The sequence below is a fragment of the Rhipicephalus sanguineus genome, chromosome 2 (assembly GCF_013339695.2).
Source record: "Rhipicephalus sanguineus isolate Rsan-2018 chromosome 2, BIME_Rsan_1.4, whole genome shotgun sequence".
NCBI lineage: Eukaryota > Metazoa > Arthropoda > Arachnida > Ixodida > Ixodidae > Rhipicephalus > Rhipicephalus sanguineus.
The window spans coordinates 87,274,356-87,301,158 of NC_051177.1; the positions used below are offsets into that span (position 1 = coordinate 87,274,356).

Consider the following 26,803-nt stretch of genomic DNA (forward strand, 5'->3'; position numbering starts at 1 on the left):
GGTAGCCAATATGATCGATGATATACTCATTTTCGGACGCACTAGAGAGGAACATGAGGTCCAACTGAACCAGATTCTGTCCCGTCTTGCTGAGGCTGGGGTCACGCTGAACAAGAACAAATGCTTATTCGGTTTTTCGGAAGTGCCATTCCTTGGAGTAATCGTGTCCGCTCAAGGCATCAAGCCGGACCCAGCCAAGGTAGCAGCCATCAAGACCATGGAAGCTCCAAAAGACGTTGCAGGCGTCAGGCGTCTTCTCGGGATGATAAATCATCTTGCTAGGTTCTTGCCACACATCTCGGAAATAACCGCTCCAATCAGAGCCCTCCTCAACAAGTCTTCAAGTTGGACTTGGGAGCACGAACAAGAGGCCGCATTTGTCAGGGTGAAGGAGATACTGTCATCCGATAGGTGTATGGCCAAGTACAATCCGTCATATGCCACCGCTGTCTCAGCTGATGCTAGTTCGTTTGGACTTGGGGCAGTCCTGCTGCAGACGCAGCCATCAGGCGAGCGCCGTCCTGTCGCTTTTGCTTCCAGAGCAATGACGAAGACGGAGCAGAGATATAGCCAAACTGAAAAGGAAGCATTGGCTATAACCTGGGCTCTCTGGAGGTTCGATGAATTTGTGCGTGGCATCCCACTGGATGTTGAGACAGATCACCTACCCCTCGTCTCTCTTTTTGGTAAGATGGAGCTCGACATATTGCCTCCTAGAATACAAAGGCTGCGGATTAAAGCAATGCCTTATCAATTTAAGGTACTTCACGTGCCTGGTAAGCTTTTAGCTACAGCGGATACTCTCTCTCGCATCAACAACCCGAATGAATCTTCTGCGGATGCTGTGCAAATCCTTAACACAGAAACTGTGGCTCGCACAACCCTTGATGTGATGGAGCTCTATGTTGCAGAAACAGTGGCTGCTACGTTTGAAGTTTTGCCCCTAAATGTGCAGGAAGTTCGTCGAGCACAAACTTCGGATGGTGAATGCACTACATTAATCTCCTTCTGTCAGCGGGAGTGGCCTCGGAAAAACAAGCTGCCATTACACATCTCCAAGTATTCATCGGTGGTTGATCAACTTTCTGTTTGCGACGGCGTACTGCTCAAAGGTACCCGTTTGGTGATCCCATCGTCACTTCGATCTACAGTCTTGGCACGACTACACGAGGGACACCAAGGCTGTAACAGAAGTAAAGCCTTAACGCGAGATTCGGTATGGTGGCCTGGCATCTCCAAGGACAGTACCTCTCTGGTCGCCAACTGTGAGACATGCGCTCTCACACGAGTTAACTTCGCTGAGCCACTCGTACCGACACCTCTCCCAGATCGCCCGTGGCAACTTCTCGGCATGGACCTATTTCACTTCTGCGGGCAAACTTTCCTCCTGGTAGTTGATTACTACTCCAGGTACCCAGAGGTGATAACCTTGAGGAGCACAACTGCGCAAGTTGTCGTCGATGTGCTAAAGAGCATGTTCGCCTGCCATGGGATACCGCAGGAAATTCAGTCTGACAATGGCCCGCCATTCTCGTCACAAGACTTCGCAACCTTCGCTTCCTCGTATGGCTTTGTCCATACGACAAGCAGTCCCCACTATGCCCAATCAAATGGGGAAGTGGAGAGAATGGTCAGGACGGTCAAAAAACTCTTCACCAAGGCAAAAGACCCTCACATGGCTCTCCTGTGTTACAGGGATACCCCAGGCGTCAACGGTTTTAGCCCAGCTCAGCTCTTGATGGGTCGTCGGCTAAGGACCAAAGTCCCTAAGAAGGAAGAATTGCTACATCCAAGCGTGCCACCAAAAGACGCAGTAGCGTCGAGGAACGCATCCTACCAAAGAAAGCAGGAAAGGAACTACAATCGGCATCATCGGGCCAGGCATCAAAGGCAGCTTCCCGTAGGACAACAAGTCTGGGTGCGGCCAGGAAATGTAAAGGGCACTGTGTTAAGCCCAGCACAGAGACCTAGGAGCTACATAATAGAAACAGGACAAGGCGGTATCTTGCAGCGTAACAGGTGTCACCTCGTCCCCTTTGTTCCAGCATCATCGTTGCCACCACAAGCTTCATCAGAAACAACCGAGCCACAGCCGCAAGTAGCTAAGCCATCTCAAGGTCCTCCAAGTACCACGGTAACGACGAGCGACTCGGGACGGGCTGGTGATCCGTGTTGGTGGTGATGGTGATGATAGTGATGGTGGTGTTGGTGGTCGCGATGGTGTTGTGTGCACGCGTAGTGGCCGACGCGTGGTCCCACCGGACCGTCTGAACTTATGACTGCCGAACGTGCGGAAAGGGGGGAGATGTAGAGGTCGCTACTATTGTGCTAATAGGTGGCGCCCCCCTCCTTGATGTACGTGATGTACTGAGTAGAATAAAGTTAGTTGTTGTTTGGGTTCAGTGGCGACCGGTTGTCTTACTGCGGGCTTGACCGGCGCTCATGCCATGACTGCGTCGTATTCTCGAGTGAACCGATAACACTACACTGTCAAATGAAACTGCGATATTGCCGGGGTTCCCGAAATTCAGTTCGGAATAGATGGCCTTCACAGCTGTCGCGCACTCACTCATGACGCCCGCGGATGCGTTCACGGCGGCAGGGTTCATCTTTGTTTTTACGTACTTTTTGGTAGGTTTTGTTGTGCATACCGCGACGAGAAACATTCAGCGGCGAGAAAATGTCGTTTAGCACTGTCTGCCCATTGCCCGTGCTCATAACTGCCCGAGCAGCAAGCACATTCACTTCGAATGGGTTGCAGGTCGCATTCCCCCCTGCTCTCGGCGAGCTCCATCCGGTGTGCTGACATCTCCACAGACGGCACAGTTCACCACTATTTTAGCTGCCACTCCGTACTCACGGTCGGCCCTTGAAACGTTCAAAGGGCCGGAACAGAATTCGCACTTCGCGCACCGAAGCAGTTGGTTCAGCAGTGGTAGGCTTAGCAGCATAAACTCGGTGCCGCACCCCGCCGCTTCCGGGCAATCTCCGATAAGCGACTGCTTTCGGCGGGTATCTGATAATGAAGACAGCTTCTGACGTTGCTCTTCTGCGCGATGTTCAATAGCCACTTTCTCAGCTTCTGAGACAAGGAGCGTGTCGACGCGCATTGTCCTTGACGTGCCATTGGCCACAGGCAGCGCTTGCGCGGCCGCAGCTTCGGTGGATGTCATACACCCGCTGGCGCATGTCGCAGAGCTCGTCGCCGTCGATCCACTCGATGCTGCTTTAGGTATCCGAGACCGACGCTTGCGTTTTTTGCCGTAGGCATGAGCCGTCGCGAACTTGCGTCGCCCGTCAGCCATCGTCGCGTCCGAACAATTTTTGACAAGGCGTCTCGCATTGTCGGGCAGACGAAACTCCGGTCGTCCAATCAGAGAGCAGGATTCACCCCACGTGGTACAAACGCGCCAATGCCGCGCGAGTATTTCCTCTTTTTCGGTGGCGTGCAGCTCCATAGTCGCCAGACCTAGAGGTGTTTTCTCGCTAGAAATTGAATGTAGAAGAATTCAGCTCTCGAATGATTCCAAAATGGCCGCGCTGCGGCCAACGGTTACCGCAGACGACGGCATCGAATTTGCCTGTTTTCGGGGGGAGGGGGGGGGGGGGGGCGTTTTCAAGCGAAAGCGATCATGAAGCTCTCTTTAGAGCGCAATAACAAAATAAATACTCGGCTGAACGCGTTACTATAGCAGCAATAGATTCTTTAGGACGTTTAGATTAGAGCACTGCACGGGCCGGATTTTACGGCCCGGGCCCGCTTTATGAAGCCCGGGCCCGGCCCGGGCCCGGGCGTACTTGACCGTACCCAGCCCGAGCCCGGGCCCGGCCCGGGCATACTTGACCGTACCCAGCCCGAGCCCGGGCCCGGGCGTTCATTAATAAACTAATCCAGGGCGCGCTTGTTCATGACCAGGTCCGACCCGGGCCCGCTAGAGCATATTAGTTGTTGATGATGATTATTAATGATGCCGTGCTCTTTGTAGCGGGCGATCGGACGGAAAATTCGGTGTGTGCATGCATCGAAATGTTGCTTAGCCCGCGGTGGTAGCTCAGCGCGGTTAAGCTGTTAAGTCCTAGGACACGGGTGCGATTCCCGCGGCGACGGCGGCCGCAATTTGATGGGGGCGAAATGCAAGAACACCCGTGTATATACTTACCTTTAGGTGCACGTTAGAGAACTCGAGGTGGTCGAAATTGATCCGGTGCCACTACGGCGTGCCTCGTAATCATATCGTGGTTTTGGCACGTAATACCAAGGAATATAAATGAAATGTACCGTATGTGTCAACCTCGAATGAAAGACCGATATCTTTATTCCTCCCGTGGGAACAACCGTGATCTGGCCCATTGTTAGTGCTGTTAATATATATATATATATATATATATATATATATATATATATATATATATATATATATACAGTAGAACCCCGCTGATACGTTTTTGAAGGGACCGTAGGAAATAAACGTAAGAGACGGGAAACGTAAGAGCCGAAAAACAGGAAAAACTGCAAAATATTTAGTGGTACAGAATTTTATTTCAATTCTTACGAGCAGCACGAAAATTGGCGCGCTCAGCCGCGATCTAGTCGATGGATAGAAACGCGGAGCTTAGGACGGCCTCATCCACAAAAATGTAATCAACGTATGTGATTTTTCTAACACCAACAGCTGTAGGCATGAAAGAACTAAGCACACGCAATCACGACCGGCGCGGCGAGTCCGACCGCGAACCGCACGCACGACCATGCGAGCTCCAACCAGCTCGAACTCCTCCCGTTCTCCGACAAATAATGATGATGATGAGTCTACGCCAACGCGATGGCAGAAGTGAATGCCAATCTCGAAGGCCTTGCTTTCGCAAGCAATTACGTCATACACGCCATGTTTGTGCAATACAAATCTCAAAAGCTATGCTTTTGTCAATAGTAAATGCCAATCTCGAAGGCCTTGCTTTCGCGAGCAGTTACGTCATAGACGCCATCTTTGCAATTTGAATCTCGAAGGCCAAGCTTTTGTTTGCATCAATTGAAAGATTCTGTTGCATGCGGCTCTCATGCGGCTAATATTACGGTCAAACGAGGCCAAGCTGCGTGAAAATGCACCATGGCCGCTCTCTTTGGTCATCACTCGGTCGGCTCCGAGCGCACTTCGCGAAGTATCATACGGGAACGGTCCGACAGTTACGACGTAACAGCGGGGTTCCCAATACATTGTATCCTATGGGAGCTATGCCGGGACCGGCGGAAAACGATGTAACAGCCGGGAAAACGCAGCAGTGAGGAACGTAACAGCGGGGTTCTACTGTATATATATATATATATATATGTGATCTGGCATGTTTATAAGGAAACCCACCACGATGTACTTGTTACTTTGACAAAGCCTGGTCCCGCAGACAAAACGTTAGTGAAAATATACAGTGCCAATCTATATCTATAATGGTGAAAAAAAAATAGCACTTCAACTGCTTTTCTATTTTTATTGCTAAGCTTTACTAAGAGCCAACTCTTTGCACGTGTCACTTCAGCTTGGCACAGTCACGGCCGGACTAGAGGGGCGGCACGCGCGCACTCCCTTACGGCCTGCTCTTCGGGTCTAGTTCCCACCTTTCACCACCGCTAGTTGTGGCGCTGCGGCCCAACCCTCGCCAGTTGAGCTACAGCACGGCCGGGGTAGAGGAGTGGTGCGCGCTCACTTGCTGCTCCTCTAACCCTCCCCTGGCTACAGGTGATACCTCTCCGTGCTAATTTACATGGGCGTCTTTAACAATTAAATTGTTCAAAAGAGCAATAAACTCTGGCCTTGGATAGCATAGCCCGGTCTTCCCTTGGCCTTGCAACAGTACGTACAAAGGATTGTCCTTGTTGCATGTTGTGACTAGGATTTCACAGGATCCGCAACCAAAATCCGTTATTAACTTGGGCAATGTATATAGCCGCCAACATATGACAAGCCCGAGTGAATCACCGAGCTTGGTGTAGGGGCTTGACATTGCGTTAGGATCTTCCAGCCCGTCGTGAAACTTTTCAGTGTGGCTGCCACTTGCTAGGCATCAACATCGGGCGTTATGACTTAGCCTATGGCATAATGACTTAGCCTTCACAATCCGATCAAGGGCAGCCGTAACGGCTATTTGTCGAATTCGCCCAAACAGTGCGTCAATCGGATCGCTATTTAGTTTCTTAGTCAGCACGTAACTGACGCCTTCTTGAAGCAAGAAGCGTGTAGTTTCCACAGTGCATTGCGTGGTGAACAGCAACGCTTGAAAAGTCTCATCTGTGAGAGCGCCGTTGCCTGAGGCGACTGAACGCTACTGTACATTTTTTATGTACACAGTGAACTTGTTTTCAAGCCACAAGTATACTTACTTCGTGAACTATAGCAGCGAATGTATTCATTGGTATCGGTGATAATCCACGGCAGATCCAAAACACGTGTGGCAAGCGTGGTCGGTTCACTCGGCCAGAGGCGAGGCGTCGACTGAGAAAGAGGGTTGGGAGAGTAGAGGGTTGGTTCGAAGCGCTCCCACTCGGCAAAAGCTGCAACGAGCTGTGGAGAATTTGTCCTATTGTTGTTCCCTTGTTAGGTACGCAGGCCGTAAGGAAGTGCGCACGTGCCGCCCCTCTAGTCCGGCCGTGGCACAGTGTACCTTAGACCATGCAATGCATAACGTTTGCGTGTGCTCGAAGGCCCGACTTACGCCTTTTAATGAGCGGGTCCGAGTCCGGCCCGGCCCGCAGCCTCAAGCCTGGGCCCGGCCCAGGCCCGCAGCTTCAAGCCCGGGCCCGCACTTTCAAGCCCGAGCCCAGGCCGGGCCCGCCGAAAAACGCTTCGGACGGCCCGGCCCGCGGGCCGGGCCGGGCCCGTGCAGTGCTCTAGTTTAGATTGCGAAAAAAAAATATTTCAAAAAGTCGATTTTTTTGTTCTAGAAGACCCGTGTCTCCCCTTAACTTGCCATGGTGTCATACACTTTGGCTCCCTCTGCTAGGGCCTACGCAAGCCTTTACTGGTTAGGAATGAATAGTATCGTGGCCAAAGTAAGGAAAGTGACATTGAAATCTGTGCCCTCAGCCTGACATTTAGCTGCTGAGGTTACGGCGAGAAGTCCACGAACAAAGCTTTGATGTTCATTTCCTCTTCTAATAATGAACTCACGGTGGCAAAATGAACGATGACTTATTGGTGTGAAGCAATTTAGTGTTTCACTTTAGCATCCCTTTAGATACAGTCACTTTAATCGGGATATGTCTCCTCACCTGTCCTTGAAAGGCGTTGATGATGAACTGCAGCGCTGAGGGATCCACACACTCTATACACTTCTGTACAACGTGGTTGCCATTCTGGTCTTTTACGCATTTCAGCACGTGGCCGTCCAGCTCTTTCACAACCTCTTTCTGCACAAAACAAGGAACGAGATCAGCATGGGAAGGAAGAACCAAATAACCAGAGCATGTCGGCATTTACTTAACACATTGGAACCGAAAACTCGGTACAACCTTACTCAAGCAAAGTACAGCTCAACTGCAAAACGACAAACACAGATGTAAGGCCATTACTTGATACAATCTTTGCAAAAACACTCTTTCATTCAGCTTATAAATTTACCTTTTCCGTCTAAAACAGCGAGAAATGTGCACCACAACAAAACATGGCACAAGAGTGGAGAAATGTGGAAGATCAGTGAATAGAGGAAATTTATAGTGTCTTGTATATGCAGTGGCTTTTGTGTAATACTGGTTTACCGGGACGATAACAGCAGTATTTTATGAGGATTCATCTAGCCACAGGTATACACACACTTCTTGTGTTCGACGAGCCTTAATCTAAATAAGAAAACACGACAGACTATGTCACCTTCGTTCCTTTCCCTTTTCGAGAAAGCGTGTTTACTAGGCTTGTGCGAATAGTGATTTGGTCGAAGCGAATTCGAATAGTTTATATCACATATTATAAAGAAAATTGAGCATATCTGTTATGACCCAACTTAAGGGGGGACGTGGCAATGGGAATGGTAAATTTCGTTAAAATGTTCAGTTTTTCAATTTATTTTTTTCTGCAATCCTCATACCATGTTTTACGTCATGGTGAAATATTAGACCAAAATAAGCAGTAGGAGTTGAAAAAAAGAAACATTTTACTAGTGTGCTGTTATCAAAAACGATGAGAAAATTGGGCTTTAGAAAATGAAAATCTGCTGTTTTCCCTTGACACAATGCCATCCTATTGGCGTCATCATAAAGAGGACAGATAGAGCTCAAGATAGCCACAAAGCTGCATTTCTCCAATGAAAAATAAAACCAGCTTCCTTCTGAGTTCCATTTTTTTTAGCTGTTAGCTCCATTTTCTTGGAGCTCCATTTTCTCAGCTTTCATTTTTTGAACAGTTGCTATCAGTCATCCCTGTGCCATTTCTCAACAAATAAAGATATAACCATTCTGTTTTCTGCACCTAGATCCTGAGACATTGGTGAGTGCCGTAAAGCTGTCCATATTTGTCTGCACGCCATACAGATTTTTATAATTGGCTTTTTGTAAAAGTTGTTAGTAAGACAATGAGTACAAGAAATGTCAAAAATTTTTTTGTGTGCTTATTTGAGTACTAAAAAATAAACCAATAGCTTTACGGCACAGAACGGGCCCTTGTGAATATGCTTATGCAAAAATTGTGACGAACTTATGTCTAATTCATTAATTAATTTTGGGATGACAATGAGAGAGTATCAAGTGTTGTAACTCAACAACTACAACAGATAGCTCAAAACCGACTTCAGTTATGATATCAGCACAACATATCACATCTGCATGCCAAATTTCATCACTTTATCTCCATAAATAACCAAGATAGTTTTCATTGCCACGTCCCCCCTTAATAAACAATTATATCGGGCCAGTTAGTATGGATCCATCTTGGTAGGAAGCGCACAACTTTTACAAAGGACACAAAACAAGAGACAGAAGCGCTTGTGTCTCTTGTTTTGTGTCCTTTGTAAAAGTTGTGCGTTTCCTACCAAGATCCAACTAACCAGCGAAATATTTTTAAGGTTGAAAAAAGACATATGCATATTTCGTTCTTTTTGGTTCAAAGGGAAGTGGAAGCAACTTTGAGTAGTACAGTCAAACCCACTTATAACGATCCCACATATAACGATCTATCGGTTATAACGACCATATTTAGGTACACTTACGACTTTCCTATGCTAACCATTGAAGCTGCGTCCAGATATATCGAACATTTTTAAAAGCCTCCTACTTTTACAACGAACACTTCAAACACGGTCGCGGTAAAAATATGGCACATACGAAGCGAAAAAAAGTTTAAACATGCCTTCTAAAGCGTGACAGGGGCGCACGCTCGCGCGTGCCCCGCTCCAGTTTACCTGCGACTAAGATACCCTGATCGGCGAGCACCGCACGCAGATTTCGGACGCTGCGAGCGAGGTCGCTCACTTTCCAGGCATTTCTTCAGTGGTAGAATGGGAGTGAGGGGAAAAAAAAAAAAAAAAAAAATACTAGGCAGCATGAAGCCTTGCGGTCAGCTTTCGCATGGTAACCTTTCCTGACCCCGTTCTCTGCAGCTGCGACTGCCAGGGATGAACCAAACAATGCCTTGGAACGCAAGAAGGCATAACCGCAATAACTTTCCATCGCAAAAAGGTTCACTGCGTCCCTAAACTCGTCGACGCCACAATGTGCCGCGAAAAGTCGTCAGTCTTTTCGGTAATGGCAGAGACCAGTCGATCAGTGATTACGACTTCCGCGCGATTGCGGCGATGCCTTCGTGGATAAGCATCAGAAAAGAGCGAAGGCGAGGTGGCGGCCGTCGATGAACGTGCCGACAACCTTATCACAGTCATCTGTAGATATCTGCTCGGCTGCGCGTGTGGCGCACGCCGTACACTGCGGATTGACGGCGGTAGCCATGCTGCCGTTCGCAAGTTCGCCGCCGCCGCGTCGTGCGAGACCGCTTTAAAGTGCGCGTCGCTTTGTAGAAACGAAAGTAGCTCGCTGTTGTTGAGCGGCGCAGGCACCGAGAAACGTCGATGCACTGACAGCGAGCGTATACTGCGTGTTTGACTAGGTGACAACTCAAGTGCGCCGCGCATCGTCGTGCAGGGCCGCGAGAGCATCGCGGAGACGTAGAGTGCGCGTTGCTTGAAAAATGCTTGTTTTCGCCGCATTGAACGAAGAGACTAGTCGCCGCACCCGTGCACAGTCTGGAGTGAAGCAAGCACGAAGAACGGACAAACGCGCGCATAAGGCATACAGCAAGCGGCCCGGCAGTAACTTTGCGACCAGAGTCGGCGACGCGCTGCACGCAACTAGCCAGGGATGATCGGCTCCACGTTGTGGTACTGCGCTTCGGTGAAACGGTGTCAGCTCATTGCAAAGGCGGTTAATTCACTAGTGAGCACACAGCAGGCGTCGCTTCACGACGCGAAAAGGCTTAGCTTGTCACTGAAGGGGTTGAGCACTTTAATAAAAGTGCACAAAGAAAAAAAAAACTGCTTGGCCGCTAAGCGCACGTTTTTAAGGGCGAGTCCGTATACAACGAACTACTGATATAACGACCACTTTTCGCGACACTTTCGAGTTCGTTATAAACGGGTTCGACTGTAGCAGGATTTTACTTTTGGTAGAGTGCAAGTGATAACATGTAAAATATGTTACGTTGTCAAATTTAGTATACTTAGACCATATAAGCTTTTAAACTTAAAAAACGATGAATCGATGTGAGGGTCATTTCAAAATCCCGCATAATTAGGAGGATTTCTGCAGCCCCGTATTCTGCAATGTAAATTTGAGGGGATAATTTGAAGCGGTGGTCAGTACCAGTCCAGTTAATTCGAAAACTTTGGGTGCCATGTGCCAATTCCCGATCCCCATTTAGCCACGAATCTGCAGAAACTATGGCCCTTAGGTGCCACAAGGCAATGCAATGTAGCGATACTAATAGGTGACAAGTGAAGCACCCCAGCCTCGCTGCTGTCAGCGCAAGAAAAAAAAAACAAAAGGTGGTCTCGTGGTCAGCTGAAATGTGCGCCTACGGAAAAGACGTGCTTCACTGCAACGCAGCGGTGACACGGGGGCGGCATGAAGCATGCGTCTTTAAACATCGCGCGTCATGATTTACCCATTCTTTCTGGGAAATAGAGAAATTAATAAAGGGCGGTCTGACGGAATTCGCGATGTATGCGAACCTCCGATTGGCGGTTGTTCCAGCAATTTGCGCACTTGCACTGCTGACAAAGTACTTGCCTGCAACGCCTACTTCGAAAACTTCAATGATCTTTTCCACCCAGAACACATCGCGAATTCCGTCACACTTGTCATTATTAAATTCTTTATTTTACCAGAAGGAATGGGCGAATGGGCACATCATGATGCGCTGGCGCGGCGAGGAGCAGGTGACATGCTGCCTGCGTGTCACCACTGTGTTGCAGTGAAGCACGTCTTTTTTTTTTTTTCCCCCGCAGGTGCGCATTTCAGTTGACCACGATACTGTCCCCCCCCCCCTTTTTTTTCTTGCGCTGGCAGCAGCGAGGCCCACCGTTTCCCCGGTTTAGCGGCAAAATTGGGGCCAGGTATTGCTGGAAAACATAACCCTTGTAGCCGCAATCTAGCAGGCACAGCAAACGACCACCACTGATTACTTCCAGTAATTTAAAGTTCGTTGCATCCCGCTTTTTGTATGTTTGGTTAATTTGAAAACCCGTTTAAGTAGATTTTTCAGTCCCAGTGACTTTGAATTAACGAGGTTTTACTGTATGTTCATTTAACCTTGAAGTGGGGCTTCGCGGCAGTGCAGATTTCGCCTGGAAAGGTGTCTTCACGGTAGGTATAGCATACCTCCACTGCAGTGAAACCACCTTTACAGGGGGTTACATGCAGTTTATATGTGTCTATTCGTTCATTTCGAATACTTCGAAATTTCCTAGAATTTAAATTCGTTTCGAAGCGAATTCGAATACTGTAATATTCGTTCGGATATTTGAAGTGCTCGCATATTCGCACAAGCCTAGTGTTTACGTACCTGCTGGTCAGGTGAGATGGACTCAAGGGCCTTCTGAATGACACGGCAGCCGTACATCTGCAAGGCCAGGGGCAGCACATGCCCTTTGACCTTCAGCGCCAGAGCCTGCTTCTGCTCTGCACTGCCGAACTCAAAGAACTTTTGTATCACATAGTTTCCAAACACGTCTGTCATCAGGTTGTAGGCGGCTCCGAGGATCTCCGAGAACACCAACTGCTTCTCCGCCAGTGTTGCTCGTTCGAGCTTTTGCTGAATGAACCTGCAAATGAAGAAGTTACAATTATTGCAGGTTTATACGTGTAAGGCACTTATCAGGTACACCTGGGGCTCAATAGTTGTACACGTTCTGTGATAGAACGCCCTATCGCGCCGCACGGGATTGGCCGAGGCTTGTCTGACAGGCAGACGTGAGAACAGCAACCAGAAATGGCAGTACCATCAATCATTTTGTTGTCCGCTAGGCAAAGAATGGGCACAAAATGGACAGACACACCGTTCCGCCCAATGGAATGGATATAGAATGCTCTCCGGATTACTTGAATTGGATCGAAATGTAAATGCTGGGGCCGGAGAATCGAATTCGGATGCATTTGCCTGGTTTTACTCTGTTTGCGAAGATGGCAACCAGCCATGCAGTGGTCACACAAAAAGAACATCGTACACAAAATAATTCAAATCTGCTTGCTATATTGTGTGCTCCAAACACTTGGCTTCATGCTGCAATAAGAATTGTTCTATCTGATAGCCACAGATGTATAGCAGTAAATGTCTAGCTGGGTGTGCGAAATTAGTATTTTGACATTTCATTGTGGAGAGTTACAAATGTGTGTGCACACGCACACTCGCGAAAAATTGGTTGGATACTATTAGTAGACTCAAGGCAGTAGAATGCAAGCGCGGCATCATTGAATATGTTGTTTTAGAGTCAACATAGGCCAAAAAATCAGGTGCCCTATGTTTTTAAACTGATGTTACAGCTGAAACATTAACATTAGAGACAGGAAACTTAGCAGATAAGGATAGTAATAGATTTAGATTATATTAACAAAATTGATTTTTTTTTTTATATATAATCTAAAGACCCATGTCACTTTTGGATACACCTTGATCATGTGCCGCTTCAAGGGCCGTTAACTTGACAAGCTCGGCCTACACAGACCTGCTTGGGAACACTGCAAGCTTGTTATCGAGATAGGGATATTTTTTTCATTTTCGGCACGTAGAAACTTTACCTGGTCGACATACAGTTGAAGATTTCCTTCCTTTATTTGCACCACTCACGGGTACAGGTTTCGGGCATGACGTAGCTGTCCTCAGCGTGTGAAACAACTTTCTTTTGATATGAGCTTTCATGATGAAAGGGGCACGTCACCATTTCCACTTTGCTGTGAACAAATCTGATGCAGATGGGCCGTAATCGAGCATGAAGCGAATGCGTTCAAGCTTCATTTTGTGATGTCACTACATCAGCCAGTGACGGTTGGCTATTGCTAATGCCGTGAACATGCTTTTGGTTTCGTACTCAATTCGTTTTCTGAAACGTGCTTTCTAGGCTTGTGTGAATAGTAAATTTTAGGTTTGAAGTGAATAGTGATTTGGACGAATAATTTCAAACAGTTTATATCACATATCATAAGGAAAAATGAGCATATTTGTCATGAACCAACTAACCTGCACAATATTTTTTACAATTGAAACAAGGCATGTGCAAATGTCACTCTTCCTGGTTTAAAGGGAAGTGGAAGAAACTTTGATTAGTAGCAGGATTTGACTTTCGGTGGAATGCAAGTGATAACCCGTAAAATATGTTACGTTTCAAAATTTACTACACTTAGAGCATATAAGCCGGTATAACAAGCTTTTCTATTCGTTCATTTCGAATTCAGTCAAACCTGGATATAACGAAATGGACTAATTCCCGAAAGAGTTCATTATAAACAACTGTTTGTTATATCCAGTTTCAGCACGAAAATTCGGAAAATAAACACACAAATTAAACACAAGGGGAACTGGAGGCAGAGCTCACAGGCTTTGCGCAGGCCATGCACGACGCAGACGCTTCGCGCTCTCGTCGGCGGGGTAACCGCAGAAAATGAATGCGGGTCCTGCTCGTGCCAAAATTCGCGACAAAATCCCTAAGTTGTTGGCGCCTTCGTTATATCAAGGGTGTCTACCGCAGGCTGCCACTTTGTTGCATAGAGGTCGCAAATACATGTGCTTCTATGGAGTAACGGTGGGGAATTGAAAAAGTCCGTAATATCGAGGAATTCGTTGTATCGAGGTTCATATAGGCAGGTTTAAGGGGGGAGGCTACTTTCGGATACCAACTTTTTTGTTTATTGAGTTATCTTAAGGGGGGACGTGGGGATCGTTTGTAACTTTTTAGTTTCTTGTTCTAGGTTGATGAAATTTGGTATACACACTAGAAATCACATTAAAGAGATAAATGTAAATTTTCGTAAATATATCTTTGTTAGTTTTCATTTTATAAAAAATCTCAAGTTTCTCGTTCGTGGAAAGCCTGGCACAGTGATGAAACATGCTAAGGTGTTGGAATAACTTTGTATGGGTGCTTACATATTGCTTGTACTCGAACACAGTGCCAGATTTTTTTTTTACTGCCCTAAAAAATTTTTTGCTGGGCATTACTTGCATATGAATGTGCTTCAGCAAGTCGTGTCATTCGGTAATTGTGAAATTAAAAATAAATGGAAGTCTAAACTAAAATTTTAAGACTGTCATGAAGTATGGCACAGTCTATGAATGAGAATAAAACAAACGGAATGAAAATCGGTACAGCCATAGTCGTGCAATGCTTCCCACGAGCAGGGTGGTTGACAAAAAAAACACATCTGAGAAAATGGCTTTTGAAGTTTTGGAAACGTTGCACCTTTATTAAAAAGCCCCAGGGCTATAGTATTTGGCATCATTGCCAAGACACATCTTCTTGGATCTCTGTCCCTTGGTCGGTTCACTTTTTCGTGCTCTTTTGAGACGCAGGCGGTCTTTTTCTTGAGCCCTCTGGAGGGCAATGGCACCAGGACATACACCCAGTGCGGCACAGCTTTCTGAGTACATCCGTACGCATCCTGAATTGTACTTTAATATTGCCTCATTTACCGCTGTCTCGACAGCAAAAAGTGAGGCATGTTGGTCCTTGGATAGAAGTGACCAAATCACAGAATGCAAGCTTTCAGCTGCATTCTGTGTTTTGCCCCCTTTACACCGCTCAAGCAGCTGTGTATCTGCAAGGCGTTCATACACAGGCAACAGGGCTTGGGCAACTCTGCCTGAAATCTTGTACTTGTGGGGTGGTTGCGCACCTCCTTTTGCCTCTGCGACTCTGTGCGTACACCAGCTCGTAGGGCCAGGGGGGCATAGCTCATGGTGGGGACTCTCATCGGTGGACGTGACAGATAGTATTTCGCCATCACGGCCTTGTGCATTGCAGCAACATCGTTGCTGTTGTTGCGGAGGGCTTGTCCATAGTAGTTCGTGAGCCTCTTGATGAGGTCTTGTGTAAGGCCTCCTTTTCCGCCAAGTGGCCCCCCTTTTCTTGCTTTGGTGACAAGAGAGCGGAGCGCAGTCCCCATCCTCTTCTTCACATGGTTTATACAATCTTCCTTAGTTATTTGGATAAAACCATATGGTTGCTCCTCAGTCAACGCCTGAAAAACTCTGCTGTCTCCATCACAAACCACACTGCAGTACCTTAGACCATTCTTGGTCAATGACCGGCCAAAAAGCTGCAGTGCGGCCTCCACCTCCATGCGACCAGATCCAACATCTGTGTTTTTTTGGCACTGATGGTGCTGCCTCCACTGGGGATACGCAGGGTCATTCTCTGCCGGTCCCAGACGGCACCCGAGGCAGAAATTCGAGAGGATAACTCTGTCGAGCACAAGCCCCGTATGGAATTCTGTTATGCACCCTACTCCAATATGCGACTGATGACCACGCGTCATCCAGGTGCCGTCGAAGACAACAGTAACATTTTTAGAAAAACCAGTGTCCATCTCTCTGTATACTCTTTTCACAGCAACAACCGCATCTGCAAATACCTTGTCTGAAGCCACTTCAGCTGCAGGCTTGAACAACTGTTTGAAATGGCCTTGGTAGGTCTTGTGATGCAAGCCTCGGTGAGAAACGTTCATGGTGGCCCACAAGTCATTTAGAGCAGTTTGCCCCTTCCCAATGGTTTTTACTGCTTGCATTGAGCGAATGTTGACGTCAAACACTCTGGAGTCGTCCTTCCTTTGAGAGGACCAGTGGGAGGATATGCTGCCGCAAGCACTGCACGACAGCACCATTTTCACTGCAAGACCCAGCCTAGTTTCATAATTCACGCCCACAGATTTCTTTCGGCATTTCGGGCACAGTGTGTCAGCGAGCATTGCGTTGATGGTAGCAGCTTGCATTAGAATAAATTCATCCTCGGGTGTCCCAGAAGTGTCATCTTCACATTGCTGGCCCACCAGAGACAGCTTCCGCCGAGTAGCGGACACCGCGCGGAGAGATTCGCTAATGCGTGACGCTTGCGCCTCCACGGTTCCCGCTGGCACATAACGAGTCTCCAAGCGCGCCTGAATGGTGCGATGCTCAGTTGACGACGTTGCGTAACTTGTAGATGCAGTGGCACACGATGAATCGTCGAAGCTCATCGACGTTCGGGGATCGCTCGTAGGGCGCACTTCCGAAGGCTTTGCCGGCGACGGCGACCTTTGATCCGAGCGGCAGTCGGCGATTTCATCTCGGCGCTCGGCTGGCGGCTTTGAGCAATTTGTCGAAGCATTCGCACACGGTGAATCGTCGTTCACGTCGAAGCTTGTCGACGGTCGAGGATCGCTCGTAGATAACGGGCTCACTTCCGCAGACTTTGACGGCGCCCTTTCGTCCGAACGGCAGACGGCGATTTTATCTCGCCTGGGCGAGCGAGCGCCTTCGTGTCGAACGTCCGGGGTCGCGGTACACGCGGAAGCATTGGATGCGTCCTCCCTTGAACGTGTTGCGTGATTATCACCACACAACAGCGTTGTCGATATTGTCACAATAGATTCACCGCTGGGTTCTTGGGGGTAGTGTGGTGCGTGGCAGCTTGGCGTGTTTTCCACATGCTCCATTGATGCCAGTGCAGTTGTCGGAGATTCCGCTAACCGCCGTCTCTTTTTCGCCGTAGGAGGCTTCCGCTTTCGTTTTCCAAACGCGTGAGTCGTTGCGAACTTCTTCTTGAACGAGCGAGATTCCATAACTGCGTGAGTGAACAAGTGCTAAAAGCGTGCGCGAAACGTGGTTTGTGATGCAGACGACTGCTGCGGCTACTCTTCTCTTGGTGTGACAGCGGCCAATGGGGAGCCTCCTTGCAGCGCGCCTGCCAATCGGAGGCCCGCTTTCACAAAATGGCGCTTCGAGTGCCCGTATGACCATGTGCTCCTTTTTTTGCTTTTTGTGGGTTTTCTCCTCGCCGGTGACGTTTGAAACGCGTGAAAGCGGGAAGGCGAAGCATCGACGGTCCGAAGCCTACCAAGATGGCGGCGATCGGTGGCGCGAAAGACGAACAATTGCTTCGCGAACATCGGTGTTTTTTCGCGATTTTGAGCTGCTTTTTCGCCGAACGCGCTGACAAACTTATTTTTTTCGAGCATTTAGAGTAGGTTTTCAGCAGAATAGTTTTGGTACAGCATAGAATAGGCATTGCAGATGCCGAATTGCGTAATTTCTGAAAATCGATTTTTTACGAGGTTTTCGCGATCCGATCCCCGCGTCCCCCCTTAATGAAATTTTCAGGATAGACTCATAGCAAAAGCATTAGAAGAATTACAAAATTTCACGAAGTTATGTTCACTGGTTCTCAAGTTACGGCAGTATGGCAGTATGTAGAGCTATGTGCGGAGTTGACCGATGACGAAATCATTCATCAAGTTACGGAGGATTCCGATGACTCCGACACCGAGAACGAAGAGCCAGCTCCTACACAGCCAACGAGCTCGGAGTTGACGCGAGCACTGATGACACTGTCATTGGTGTACAGCGGCAACATGACGTTGACTGAAATTGAGGCAGACATAATCGCGGGCAAGCGGACCGTGCAAAAGAAAATAAGCGATTTCTTTGCGCCCAAGTGCTGACCTATGAAATAGTGCCGGCCACGTCGTATCTTTTTTTTTTATAAACGGCTCTTTTCAGAGCCACCTAAACGATGCATTGGCTGAATTGCTATGGGAATCTTGTACTCCGGCTGTGACCCTCTCCGTCAGCGAAAAATACCTACCAAAAAGGTGAATTTTCACGTGCATTCGTTTTTCCGGACTGCCCGATTTTCCAGACGTTTTCGCGGTCCCTTGAGGGTCCGGGAAATCGGACGTCGACTGTAGAGAGACAGCAGTAACACATTCTTTGACCAAGCCCTACCTGGAGCCATGCTGGTCTTGGGAGAACTCAACTATGTGGTTGGCCAGGTCTCTGAGTTGAAGGTTAGGGTAGCGGTTATTTCGGAAGTCCTCTAAGAGGCGGCTGCGGCCAGGGGGCTTCTCCAGGCTCGAGCTGCAACAACAAATAGCAACATCATGTTCTATCAAGCTGTCTTCACAGAGGAATGCTTACTGATCAGTTGATACTGCACCAGTGAGGAAAGCACTATTAAAAACGGTACACCAAAAGACAGAAATAGCACCGCACCCACCTTCCTATAGTTTTCTCACGCTGCGTATGGCAGCAGGGAAAACGTAGCATCCAAAAGTGTAAAAAATACTACAGTTGACGCCCGATTTCCCAGACGCCCGAAATTCCGGACATGCCTGATTTCCCGGACTCATCTGTGGCACTGTCAAGTTCCCCGTAGAGTCAATGTATTAAAAAGTCCGAAATTCCGGACGCTTATAGCCTTCGCCATCCGATTTCCCGGACTTTTTACTGTTAACCGCCGACCCAAAGTCACCACCGACGCCGCCATTTTGGTTGTTTTCATTTTCATATCCATGAACCCACCATACTCGCATCAGCAGCAACACCGCACTACGCCGCACCGCGGCGCGGCTGCCGTAACCTCGAAACCGCACCACCGCACGTGTCAATCCGTTGCCAGCCGTAGCTTAGCCAAACCAAACCTTACTGTGTTCGTTGACGTCTTGTTTTGTCAGCTGTGCCAGCTCTGCGGTCGTGTCTGCGGTTGATCGTTTGCTGCTGCGCGCTACCTTCAGTGATCACGTTTCCCGACCTTCAGCATCCACCGAGTTCCTAGCTGTTTCGTGCTGCGCTTTTCGTCGAGCGGATTCGCCGTTTACAGCAATGGCACCGACCGCTCCTTCGCGCTTCGTCCGCGGACCGCGCCTTCGAAGCGCACAAAGCCACCTCGTAGGCTCACGATGACGAACTGCCATCCGTGGACGTTGCCTTCGACGATCTGCGCGCTGGCGGCGTGTTGATTCCAGCCGAGATAACCTTTGAGGGCTTCGCCGACGCTGACAAAGACCTCGAGCTATGTGCGGAGTTGACCGATGACGAAATCATTCATCAAGTTACGGAGGATTCCGATGACTCCGACACCGAGAACGAAGAGCCAGCTCCTACACAGCCAACGAACACGGAGTTGACGCGAGCACTGATGACACTGTCATTGGTGTACAGCGGCAACATGACGTTGACTGAAATTGAGGCAGACATAATCGCGGGCAAGCGGACCGTGCAAAAGAAAATAAGCGACTTCTTTGCGCCCAAGTGCTGACCTATGAGGTAGTGCCGGCCACATTGTATTTTTTTTTTGTATAAACGGCTCTTTTCAGAGCCACCTAAACAATGCATTGGCTGAATTGCTATGGGAATCTTGTACTCCGGCTGTGACCCTCTCCGTCAGCGAAAAATACCTACCAAAAATGTGCGTTTTCACGTGCATTCGTTTTTCCGGACGTTTTCGCGGTCCCTTGAGGGTCCGGGAAACCGGACGTCGACTGTATGTCGAGAGTCCACTGTATTGAGCGCTGTACCACTGATCAAAGGGACGCCCATTAGTTCGAACTCAGGTTAATTTGAATAGATTTGTGACCCCTTCAGATTTGATATATCTAACATCAACTGTACCCAGCGTGCATAATTGTGCTTTATTGTGACCACCGAGTTAAGGGGGGACGTGGCTTTCGATACCAACTTTCTTATTTCTTCATGGATTTTGATGAAAATAGGCACACTTATTTAAAATGTTTTTTTAATGCTACTGTAGAAATTTCATGAATATATCTTAACTTTTTGATGTACAATATATTTCACCTTCTGCTCTTGTTCCGAGTCTGACTCGCTCAAAAAATGCGATAGGAAACTCAAAGTGCCATGCATTCTAAGATGTCCGATTGCGGGCATGACATTCTTAGATTTTTTTTATTTGCAACAAAAATTTTTTTCGTTTTCATTTTTCATGAGGTGACTGTGCAACAGGCATCGAGGCTTTGTGCAACTTGTCAAATAGCTAATTATCAAAAGGCCATATTGAAAAAGCAAGAATGTCACGCCCTGAACTGTGCTTCAAGGAATATGGAACAAAAAACTGAACTGAAATAGACTCAGCGGTCACTGAGAAATCAGCGGAACAAGCGAAGCTGGAAGCAAGAAAAGTTGTTTTGAGAAAACGGCTTTTAAGGGGGGACGCGGGTCTTAGAATAGTAAAAAATGGACAGAAAATCAGTTTTGAGAAAAACGCATTTTAGGCATGTTTGCACCCCTAAGCAGCTGCCCTCAAAATATTATCGCCGATTTCGCACGGGAAACGGGTTAAAACTTATTTTTAAAACGCCACGGGAGCCGCAAAATGCATCTCAACAGACAAAATTTGTTCAAACTTCCCGCGCGCGCCGCGGGGGCAGCAGCTGGCTGATCGCCGCCATCTTTGGCTTGTTTTGAAGCTGTTTTCTTTGTGTACATTTTGCGGCGTTTCACAATGGCGTAGCTGCACAACACAACGGCCGCTATCGGCGCTTTTCCGAAGGGTGGTTGTAGAACGCTCATTGGCCAGAGCGCGCGCGCGCGAGGCGAGCCCCTTCTCTCACGCCTCCCATTGGCTGGCGCAACCCGAGGCGGCCATTTTGTTTTTGTATTTTTGTTCTGCGCTCATGACTGCCGTGTTGCCGGTGTCGTGTGCTCGTGTGTTGTTACAAGTGCCATCTTCCTCTGCTTACACTCGCCTTCGTGCGGCCCACCGACACACAGTTACCTTATTTTGTGCTGGCACATCCGGAGATTCCCGTGTAAAGAAGACGCGCCAAGCGTACAAGGGCGCGATGCCGAAACTACTTGTCGCTACCGGAGCGTCGAGTCTACGAGAACCGCCCGGTTCCCTCCCCTTGGTCAAGCTGCAGCCATCGGATCATTAGGCAACGCTTCAGTGGCATTCGAAACGCGTTCGTATGGCATACTATGCGGGACTGCCGAGTGCGCGGGAAATACAGCGACGGGAGGAGTGCTTGGCATCGCAGCGCGCAACGAAGCAGCGGAAGTTCAAGCCGTTGGATGTTGGTGAACCGCAGCAAGGAAAATGGCACAGAATTTATCCGCGTGGACTTATCCGTGATAAAAACATTCATTGGGCTTGTGCTTCGTTCCGAGTTCGGCTCAAGCAGTGACCTTTTTCAAGGCAGAGGGTATAGGCTGCTTTCAAAGCCTGTGCTTCATTATCATAGGTGCGACTCGCGCGAGAAGCGTTTCTCGTAGAAGGTAGCTGGTGATAGTGGTGCTAAGATAATTAATGTCATTTGAAGTGAAATGCATTAAATTAGGGCCACAAATACTGTCGACAAGGGTGCAACGGTAGTCGCTTCAACCACGACCTGACAGAGCAACACCGAAATTGCAGAGACACCGTGTTACACTTTGGGAAATTGATTTGTGCTCCACAGCCTTGAGAAGGTTAAAAACTGACATTGGAAGTTGCAAAAGGAGCACTTATACAGTAGTGGCACCAAGCACAGACTTTCAATATTACACAAACCAGCAGGGGACCCCGAGTACAGCCCTTGCCTGCTGTTGAGCCAAGTGCTATTGCTGGAGAATAATAACTGATTTTTGGTTTAATAAATAACCCACGTGCTTTTTAGACTTAATCTCTCTGTCTATTTTATTTGCCTGTTGCAAAGCCACATTCATAGAAAAATTTTGTATTTCGTTAGCTTGCAAGGAATTGGTACAGGCCTATGAATTGCTAAAGGTGGAGTTTATCACTCTGGTACTGGGTGCACAATGTGGCTTTATAAGAAGATTTTGCCAGTACATTGGCAGGTCATGGTCACATATTTGGTATGGCTGTTCTCGTGAAGAAGAAACCTATCAAATGATATAACCACTAGTGCTGTGGCTGCACTTCCACAAAATTTACAGTTGTCTGAAACTTCAAATGCGTTTTTCTCAGTTTGATATTTTTGCTCAACGCACTCAGCCTTACGGGGCTTTTTTCCATGTTGTTGCTGAGTAAAAATGACAAATTTGGTATCATTTCACTCGTATTGAAATGATCTGGGGGGTGATGCTATTTGCATTACTCTAGCACCATTTTACAAATTTTAATTAAAGATACTAATGAGAGTGAACCAGAAAAAATAACCACCAGTGAATGTTCATTTGTTTTCTGATCTTCACAGTGCTCTCAAGGGAATAAAAATAGCATCACCCCCTACAGCATGATCTGGGCATTGGCTCCATGCACTTACATATTGGTTTTAGTAGGTCGAAATTGCCTAAAAGTCCCGTAAGAAGCAGGCACTAATTATTTTTTCGAACCTCGAGATCTTTTGAACTAGTGCAGCTATTAAAAAACTAATTACAGATTTGAAATCAGCATAAAAAACTGGTCAAGACAGTGAAGTTAAGTTCATATTGACTCAAAAATAAAGAAAAAAATATTAGGACCCACGTCCCCCCTTAAAGTTGTACCAACGATATTACTTCATCAAAAGGCCCTGGGGTCGTAATCTTTTGAGTCCTTCGTAATGTGCAGTTTCTTGAGTGCCCTGTCTTTAGTTTGAGGTGCCTTGCTTCTCTAAAACAGAAGAAGATTGTGATCTTTGGTGTGTTTTATAACGTTGGACCTCCTGCACATGTGGCCTTTCATCTGTTGTGCCTTTGTTTTCTTTCTTTTTTCTTAAAATCCTTTTCTGATATACAAAGAACATGTAGCATGGATCTTATTTAAACGAAGTTATGAAGTGGTGTAATAAACATGACAAAAAACAAGATACAGTCGACGTCCGATTTCCCGGACGCCCGAAGCTCCGGACATGCCTGATTTCCCGGACTCATCTGTGGCACCGTCAAGTTCCCCATAGAGTCAATGTATTAAAAAGTTCGAAATTCCGGACGCTTATAGCCTTCGCCATCCGATTTCCCGGTCTTTTTACTGTTAACCGCCGACCCTAAGTCACCACCGAAGCCGCCATTTTGGCTGTTTTTATATCCTCGAACCCACCATACTCGCATCGCGGGTGTGGCCAACAGCACCGCCGCACCGCGCCGCGGCTGCCGTAACCTCGAAACCGCACGTGTCAATCCGTTGCCAGCCGTAGCTTACCCAAGCCAAACCTCACTGTGTTCGTTCACGTGTTGTTCTGTCAGCTCTGCGGTCGTGTCTGCGGTTGATCGTTTGCTGCTGCGCGCTATCTTCAGTGATCACGTTTCCCGACCTTCAGCATCCACTGAGTCCTTAGCTGTTTCGTGCTGCGCTTTTCGTCGAGCGGATTTTTCGTCGAGCGTCGAGCTGTTGACCTCAGGTCTGCCGTCGGCATTCTAGCGGAATCGTGGAAGGCGGTTACGCAAGAGACTGCGGAACTGTTTTCACCACGCGGGCTTCACACTCGACGCCGAGACGGCCGTCTCGCCCTAAGTGGACAAAGTGTGTGACGAACTGCCATCCGCGGACGTTGCCTTCGACGATCTGCACGCTGCCGGCGTGTCGATTCTAGCCGGGATAACCTTTGAGGGATTCGCCGACGCTGACATAGACCTCGAGCTATGTGCGGGGTTGACCGATGACGAAGTCATTCGTCAAGTTACGGAAGATTCCGACGACTCCGACACCAAGAACGAAGAGCCAGCTCCTACGCAGCCAGCGAGCTCGGAGTTGACGCGAGCACTGATGACACTGTCATCGGTGTACAGCGGCAACATGACATTGACTGAAATTGAGGCAGACATGATCGCGGGCAAGCGGAACGCCGTGCAAAAGAAAATAGGCGACTTCTTTGCGCCCAAGTGCTGACCTATGAGGTAGCGCCGGCCACGTCGTCTTTCTTTTTTTATATAAACGGCTCTTTTCAGAGCCACCTAATCGATGCATTGGCTGAATTGCAATGGGAATCTTGTACTACGGCCGTGACACTCTCCGTCAGCGAAAAATACCTACCAAAAAGGTGCGTTTTCATGTGCATTCGTTTTTCCGGACTTCCCGATTTTCCGGACGTTTTCGCGGTCCCTTGAGGGTCCGGGAAATCGGACGTCGACTGTATTATAATGCAAGTAGGTCATGTACTATGATGATTTGCCGGCTTTCTTGTATTCATGCTATCACTAACATAACAGTCTTGATTGCAACTGATCATTGAATCATTTTTATAGGATACTAAGAGTGGCTCTCATCATGACAACCTATCCCTTCCTCCTAAATAACAGGCAGTTATGGCATTGGTGGAATAGAAATTCCTTAGCAGTTTATTCAAGACGCGAATTGGGCAGATGTAAACTCATCTCCCTGCTTCACTCAAGCTTATTTGTAAACCTCGACTGTGATGCGTTTCATCATTCACAGATTGCGGACACGGTTACCTGCGAGGCTTTTATTTTAACGCGATAGCGTTAGAGAGCTCGTGTCGCAGAAATTCCGGTGTCGGCGTCGGCACCGTTGGTTGTGAGCGAAAAATCATCCGTGAGTGAAAAATCGAGAAAGTAGCAAATACAATAAACGACAAAATCTTCCGTTTCAATGAGGATCGAACCAGGGCCGTTCGCGTGGCAAGCAGGTGTCTTACCACAAAGCCACGATGTTACTTGCAGCTCCTTCGGAAAAAAACACTACATAAATGTCATGTAGTGAAAGGAGAGTCAACGCATTTTGTTCGGCAGGTGTCACGACGAAAACGAGCCCATACGGCGATGTGTAAGCGCAATCGCGAGGCCATCAAACTACATCGAAAAAGGCCGGGATAGTGCAGCCATCGCAGCTGAATACACACACGAACTTTCAAACAGCTCTAAAAATGGAAAACTATGTCCATCTAGCGGAAAACATATCAAGCCAACGCAGCAAACGCTAGATAATGTGCTGCCATCTGTGAGGCATTGTGAGAAATATGCCTAGACTTTTCATGGCATCCGAGAGGGCGGGCACGCGGCGTATATCTTGGAGGCCATGCGACTCTTGCTTTAGATCGAAAGCCTGTAGAATTCGTGTGCGTGTGTGTAACAATACAATTAATAAGTATGCACTTAGTGGTTGAAGCGCGCACTGGGGGCCGGATTTCGCTATCGCGTTCAACTCTTAAAGGCGAAGCTTAAGGGTTCCCCAATTTTTTTTTTTCAGATGATTCATGAGAGCTTGCGGCGATACGCACGGCTCCAAGCGCGCCTAAATTGCATCAATAGCGCTTTATTTCACCTTGAAGTGCTCGGCCGCGGATTCCGGGAAGTTGGCACGCGATGTGCTGGGTGGCGACATTCATTGACGATGCGCAATATCCCTAGGTGCGGCGGCGAAAAATCGGCGTGCAACGTGTTTGGGCTCGCATTTCGGGACGCCGACGCGTAGCCGCTGCGCGACGAGCCGATGCGTAAAAATGACCATCCGCGGTTTCGAGGAGCTGGCAGGCGATGCGCTTCGTTGCCTGCGAAGAAGCACACTGCCGCGGGTCCGCTAACGCGTTGTTCTTGCCTGCAAAGTTCGAAGTTCGTATCGCACGCCGGCGCCGTGAGCGGAGTTAGGCCTAGCGACGACTCCGAGCAGTAGACGTGCCGGCCGCGGTGCCCGATGTTTGTTTTAAAGTACGTAATGCGTGGTCGCGAGTACAAGGAGTCGTCCCGCGATTATCTTCGTCACGATGTCCGAAGTATTGATAAGTAGAACCTCCGACCGCTGATCCGACGAGTCAACGCTGAAGGGTCGGTCCGAGTACGAGACGCGTGACGATGTTCGCTAAGAGCGCGGCGCGCTATCGTAATTTTATCGAGCTTCCGCTTGCAGCTCCAAACTAAAACGCAGTTATATTCGACGTGATCGTCAAGCCGTGAACAGAACGAGTGCGAACGTGTCACGAAGTAGCGCGACTTTCGACAGCCGTAACATCGCGACGCGTGAGCATCGGACCAATGGCGAGGCGCACTGGGGCAACATGGCGGACGCGGCCAATCGGAGGCCTCGAAACGACCTTCGAACATTTGCTTTTTGTGCGCTTGTTTTCGAATGGAGGAGCCAGCTGAGGCGGGGAATTTGAAGACTGAGAAATGCTCTTCCCAACGAGACCAAAATATTGGTGCCCGGGGGTGCCGTTGCGGAGCTATGATTTTTTGAAAATCGGTGTTTTTTTTTGCAATTCCCGCAATAATTTTCGCCACCTTGGCAGACGTAACAAAATTTTTAAAGCACTTCTACGTGGTTTTTGGTGAAGATAATTTGGAATCTGATAGAAAAATGTCTACAGAAACTGAAAATGTGATTTTCAAAAAATCGATTATTTTGCCATTTTTCGCGAAACGAAAGCTGCGTCCCCATTTAATCATAGGTGCATCTTACAAGGTTTTTTTTTTTT

The 26,803-nt window shown here is 48.1% G+C and overlaps 1 protein-coding gene across 5 annotated transcripts in view; it reads right to left on the reverse strand.

Annotated features, from left to right (window-relative positions):
* The window catches only part of LOC119383307 (pumilio homolog 2), a 129,921-nt gene that overhangs the window by 21,740 nt on the left and 81,378 nt on the right, over positions 1-26,803 (reverse strand). For all 5 annotated transcript variants that reach the window (XM_037651382.2, XM_037651383.2, XM_037651384.2 and 2 more), the window contains 3 exons: positions 18,444-18,575; positions 12,036-12,294; positions 7,262-7,399 (listed from right to left, as the gene is read on the reverse strand). In XM_037651382.2, the coding sequence (XP_037507310.1) occupies positions 7,262-7,399; positions 12,036-12,294; positions 18,444-18,575 (529 nt within the window). The remainder of the gene's footprint in view (positions 1-7,261; positions 7,400-12,035; positions 12,295-18,443; positions 18,576-26,803) is intronic.